This window comes from Salmo salar, chromosome 02 (assembly GCF_965601325.2).
Source record: "Salmo salar chromosome 02, fSalSal1, whole genome shotgun sequence".
Classification (NCBI taxonomy): Eukaryota; Metazoa; Chordata; class Actinopteri; order Salmoniformes; family Salmonidae; genus Salmo; species Salmo salar.
Genome location: NC_138292.1, coordinates 72,438,453 through 72,444,648, shown reverse-complemented (window position 1 = coordinate 72,444,648; position 6,196 = coordinate 72,438,453). Strand labels below are relative to the sequence as shown.

At 38.5% G+C, this 6,196-nt stretch overlaps 1 protein-coding gene across 1 annotated transcript; it reads left to right on the top strand.

Annotated features, from left to right (window-relative positions):
- Positions 1-579: 579 nt before the first annotated feature.
- LOC145864220 (uncharacterized) lies at positions 580-5,654 on the top strand. The gene is made up of 7 exons (XM_082969449.1): positions 580-590; positions 644-906; positions 1,256-1,519; positions 1,730-1,826; positions 1,927-1,981; positions 2,096-2,372; positions 3,358-5,654. Exons 1-6 carry the CDS (start codon positions 580-582, stop codon positions 2,309-2,311), a joined length of 906 nt encoding a protein of 301 aa, XP_082825575.1. The 3' UTR covers positions 2,312-2,372; positions 3,358-5,654.
- The last annotated feature ends 542 nt before the right edge of the window (positions 5,655-6,196 follow it).

The following is a 6,196-nucleotide window of genomic DNA, read 5'->3' as shown; positions in this document are numbered from 1 at the left end:
GCACACCAAAAAACCACACAACCCTCCTCAAAGCAGAATAAATAGTTTGACAACTCTCCCCCAGTAAATTTCAATCTGTCCCTAATACATCATTGTACAACTGTAACTATTTAACTGTGTTGGTTTCACTATGTAATATTACAACTACGACATTTAGCGTTTCTAGAAATAACTGAGAATGCAATCCAGTTGACCTCTTGTTATGTCACTGTGTTTCAGGTGTTCAGGGTCAGAGCTGCAACAGAGTGACTTACACCAAGAGGACAATCTGTGTCTTGAAGGGGTCAACAGTGGACATATCCTGTACTTATGTTGGTTATTATTCCACCACATCAACATTCTGGTTTAGAAGTGATAAGTCGACCCCTGAAGACCTAACCAGAGACCCAGGGTATACAGGTCGTGTGAAGTACCCTGACAAAGAGACATGGAGAAATGAAGGTCCCTCCATTCTGAGAATCTCAGATCTGATAGAGGAGGACTCAGCTGAGTATCGCTTCACTTTTAAAACAAACAGCTTTGAATGGGGTCATAGTTTCCCAGGAACAACTCTGTCTGTCACAGGTAATACTGCACTGTATGATACAACTGTAAATCATATTAAATTACAGGAGAAAATAAATGAACCATCCTGTTAACACAGAGGTGTATGTGGTTTTATACATATTGTTTCAGGTCTGCAGGTGAAGGTGACTCCTGCTGCAGAGGGACAGAAGACACTGACCTGTAGCACCACCTGTACTCTGACTGACAACCCCACCTACATCTGGTATAAGAACGGACAACGTCTAGATGAGCCCACTTCCCAACAATACTCTAGTAATACACTAGTAGTGTTGGGTCCTTCTGCGGATAGTTACTCCTGTTCTGTTGAAGGTCATGAGACTCTCCACTCTCCTGCAGTGTGTGAGTATGAATTAAACTACTATTCTATTTAGCAAGTATCAATAATTTAATATCAATGAGAAGGGTATTACTGCTTTATCTATCAATATTCATCATTACATAGAAATTACAGACAATGTCATAGATGTATGCATGTCTATAGTTAGAATGTTCAGTACCTCAAACACTTGAAGAATAGTTTAGTAGACACTCCGGTCCTAAAGTATCTCCAAATGTATTCTTGTTCATGTTTTTTGTAAGTGATAGTTTTAGATAGTCCTCTGACTTTAGATATAATTAATTTTACACATGACGTCATTTGAGGTAGTATACTATAGTCCTAACCTTCTGACAAATTCTGCTTTACTAGATGCTCCAAAGAACACCTCAGTGTCAGTCAGTCCCTCTGGTGAAATAGTGGAGGGCAGTTCAGTGACTCTGACCTGCAGCAGTGATGCCAACCCACCTGTGGACAAATACACCTGGTACAAGAAGAATGTAGCCTCACCAAAAGCATCAGGACAGAGTTACAGCATCACTAACATCAGCTCTGAGGACAGAGGAGAATATTACTGTGAGGCTGAGAATACAATAGCATCTCATAACTCTACAGCTCTGATGATCATTGTAGCAGGTAAAGTTATCATCTTCAATACTTCAATACAAAATGTTCAATAAGAAATGATGTTTCAAGGTAATCTTCTCATAGTTTGCCTTATTACACTTTGGTTTATAACTATACATAGTCTTATATATACAAGTATTGCATTAATGTCCTGTATTGCTGTATATTCATTTTCAGTTCATAATAACATGTACTCATATCATCTATATTATCTTTTAGAGAAACAAACCTCAGTTATAGCTGCAGCTATAGGAATCATAGTGGTTGTTCTGGGTGTCATACTGGCTTCATGTCTCTCTGGCTTCATGTGGTTCAGGTGAGGGAAAATGCATATTTTAAAGATTATTTCACTTTATTATCTTCATTACTTTATTAATAGATTCATTCATTCATTCATTCATTCATTTACAAAACAGGAAGAAGTCCTCCAAATCCACCTCTGACACAAGACACACAGCAGACAACGGACAGGTCAGTCTGTTCAAACAGATGTAAGATCATTTTTATTGCTTTGTGGGACATTTCCACTCTTCATGCTGTCAGTCCCCAGGTCTATTTATATTGTCTGTTCTCTCTCTCCATCAGGGAGACTCTAGTCCAGTGTATGACAACATCTCAGGCATGGCCATGACCCCTACTGCAGCACAGACAACGGCCACCGTCGACCAGGATGACGTTCACTATGCCAGCATCCACTTCTCTCGCTTAAAAACCGTCCAGCTGTCTCAACCCCAGAAACAGGACGAGGATGTCCAGTACGATGCTGTGAAATTCGACTGCCCCAGTTATGCCAACCAGTGAACATATTCTGCCATTACAACAACAGTCAATTCTAGAGCATTGTGGATACACCGCATTAAAGGTGTAGTTGGCTTTTTTTACAACCAAATTTCTATTTTGTATGTAAATATTATAGAAGGGTCCAGACACCTTTTACTGCGACTTCCCTTGTTTTAGAGAAACTTACCCCAACCAGCAATTCACTTCCTCATCCTCGTTGTGCAATAGAGGCACTGAAAAAAGATGAACAAATGCTCCAAAAACACAATACTGTCTTTTAGAAACAGAAATATCTCAGTATAGTGATGCAGGACTTTAGATGTTGCAGTTGTACACATGAAATTGTGTCATTCCAAACTTTATCCACAACGTTATATTCCATTTTGTGTGACTCGTGCTGTTTCCCCGTCCAACTGTTGTATTCTCTGTGTAGCCTGCTGATAGAACGGACGAGAGGCATCGTTCAAGTCTCAACAACATGGAACATAACGTTGTGGATTAAGTTCAGAATGACACAATTTCATGTGTACAACATCTAAAGACATGCATCACTATAGACTACTTAGAGCTTTTTAGTTTCTAAAAGGGTGTTTTGGGGTGTTTTTTGGAGCCCACTTACTGAACAACGAGAATGAGGAAGTGAATCGCTGGTTGGGGATAGTTTCTCAAAAAAAGAGTGAATTCGCCCAAAAGAAATCCGGACCCTCCTATAACATTCCAGTTACACATGTTTTTAGATTTGGTTGTAAACAAGCTATATTCTTGTTTACAGCTCATTCATATGCTGCTGCTTATTGGACGAGAAGACCATGATGTCATTAATAAGTGAAAGAGGTGACCCCTAGTGGCCACTAGTGTTGTCATTTCCTTACAAACCCAACAATATAATGAGAGAGTGCTGGTTTTGAGGAACTGTACTGTGTTCCAAATGGAACCCTATTCCCTATTTAGTGCACTACTTTTCACCAGAGCCATATAGGCCTTGGTCAAAGTAAGGCACTATAAAGAGTATATGAAGGTTTTTTGGGGAAGCAGATTCTGTTTCATTTCTGTTTCTCTCTCTTCAGACTCACGGCAGCACAAGCAGCTGAGGAGGACTCCTCTGTTCTCTACAGTACAATCAACTAACCCAGAACCGAGAAGACCTGAACATTACAATCCCAGAACCAAGAAGGTCTGATCACAACAAACCCAGAACCAAGAAGAGCTTAACACAACAAACCAAGAAGACCTGAACACAACAAACCCAGAAGAGCTGAACACAACAAACCCAGAAGAGCTGAACACAACATTTACATTTTAGTCATTTAGCAGACACTCTTATCCAGAGCGACTTACAGTAGTGAATGCAAACATTTCATTTTTTTTTTTTGTGTGTGTACTGGCCCCCCGTGGGAATCGAACCCACAACCCTGGCGTTGCACACACCATGCTGGCGTTGCAAACACTATGCTCTACCAAGTGAGCCACAGGGAAACCCAGAAGACCTGAACACAACAAGTTTGACAGAAACCCTGTATATCTGGACCTGTCTAGTCCAACTAAGTATTATAATAATATATCATGATATGCCATTTAGAAACACTTTTATCTAAAGTGACTTATTATGTGTGGATACATCTTTCATGCCGGTGGCCCCATTGGGAATTGAACCCAAACACCATGTTCTACCAACTGAGCCACAGGACTACTGTATTCACACTTAGTTGGAGTGCTGATCTAGGGTCAGTTTTGCCTTTTAAACTATGATGAATAAGATGGGGAACCTTGTAAATCACTTTTATGTTAAATATTTTTCCTTTCATTATTTAACTTCCCTGGGCTAGGTGGGACGCTAGTCAACAGCCAGTGGAATCGCGTGGCGCGAAATACAAATACCTCAAAAATGCTATAACTTAAATTTCTCAAATATATGACTATTTTACACCATTTTAAAGACAAGACTCTCGTTAATCTGACCACATTGTCCGATTTCAAAAAGGCTTTACAGCGAAAGCAAAACATTAGATTATGTCAGGAGAGTACCCTGCCAAAAATAATCACAGCCATTTTCAAAGCAAGCATATATGTCACAAAAACCAAAACCACAGCTAAATGCAGCACTAACCTTTGATGATCTTCATCAGATGACAATCTTAGGACATTATGTTATACAATACATGCATGTTTTGTTCAATCAAGTTCATATTTATATCAAAAACCATATTTTTACATTAGCATGTGATGTTGAGAACTAGCATACCCACCGCAAACTTCCGGTGAATTTACTAAATTACTCACGATTAACGTTCACAAAATACATAACAATTATTTTAAGAATTATAGATACAGAACTCCTTAATGCAATCGCTGTGTCAGATTTTAAAATTGCTTTTCGGCTAAAGCACATTTTGCAATATTCTGAGTAGATAGCTCGGCCATCACAGGCTAGCTAATTTGACACCCACCAACTTTTGCGCTCACTAAACTCAGAATTACTATAAGAAAAATTGGATTACCTTTGCTGTTCTTCATCAGAATGCACTCCCAGGACTTATTCTTCAACAACAAATGTTGTTTTGGTTCCAAATAATCCATAGATATATTCAAATAGCTCCATTTTGTTCGTGCGTTCAGGTCTCTATCCGAAGGGTGACGCGCGAGCACATTTCGTGACAAAAAAATTCAAAATATTCCATTACCGTACTTCGAAGCATGTCAAACGCTGTTTAAAATCAATTTTTATGCTATTTTTCTCATAAAATAGCGATAATATTCCAACCGGGCGACGTTGTATTCATTCAAAGGCTGAAAGAAAAAAATTGAGAATTCTCATGAACGCGCATCTCCAGTGTCACTGTTTCCAGCCTGACCACTCACAAAATCTCCTGCTGTTCTTCGCCCAGAGACAGGAGACATACCATTCCACTTTCTGGCACCTTCTGAGAGTCAATGGAAGCCTTAGAAAATGTCACGTTACAGCAGAGATGCTGTATTTTCGATAGAGATGCAACAGAAGGACAAGAAATTGTCAGACAGGGCACTTCCTGTATGGAATCTTCTCACGTTTTGGCCTGCCATATGAGTTCTGTTACACTCACAGACACCATTTAAACAGTTTTAGAAACTTTAGAGTGTTTTCTATCCAAATCTACTAATTATATGCATATTCTCGTTTCTGGGCAAGAGTAGTAACCAGTTTAAATCGGGTACGTTTTTTTATCCGGCCGTGCAAATACTGCCCCCTAGCCCCAACAGGTTTTTAAGTAACATGGAACAGAATCTGAACACAATAACGTTGCTTTGTATTTCTGAAATAGCCTCGATGTACAGTTATATTTTATATGAAGGCTGAGAACATAAATATATGTTTTAATTACTTCTTGATGTTCGCTCACAGGAACAATACTTCTATTCTACAGTACTGTACAATTCTGTTACATTCTAGAGTACTGTACTATTCTGTTACATTCTACAGTCCTGTACTATTCTGTTACATTCTACAGTCCTGTACTATTCTGTTACTTTCTACAGTCCTGTACAGTACTCTTATGTTACATTCTACAGTACTATTCTATTGTTGTATACTGTACTATTCTATTACAGTACTATTCTATTACATTCTACTGTACTATTACATTCTACTGTACTATTACATTCTACAGCACTGTACTTTATATTACAGTATACAGTACTGTTTCAATTATATTACAATCTACAGTACTGTACTGTTCTATTACATTATACAGTACTGTACTATTACAGTGTACAGTACTAATACATTCTACAGTACTGTACTATTCTATTACAGTATACAGTCCTGTTTCTATTCTATTACATTCTACAGTCCTGTTTCTATTCTATTACATTATACAGTCCTGTACTATTCTATTCTGTTACATTATACAGTACTGTACTATTCTATTC

Coding starts and splice junctions, on each gene's coding strand:
- LOC145864220 (XM_082969449.1), top strand. Junction 1,827..1,926: donor TCTGGCTTCATGTGGTTCAG/GTGAGGGAAAAT, acceptor TTTACAAAACAG/GAAGAAGTCCTCCAAATCCA. Junction 1,982..2,095: donor ACACAGCAGACAACGGACAG/GTCAGTCTGTTC, acceptor TCTCTCCATCAG/GGAGACTCTAGTCCAGTGTA.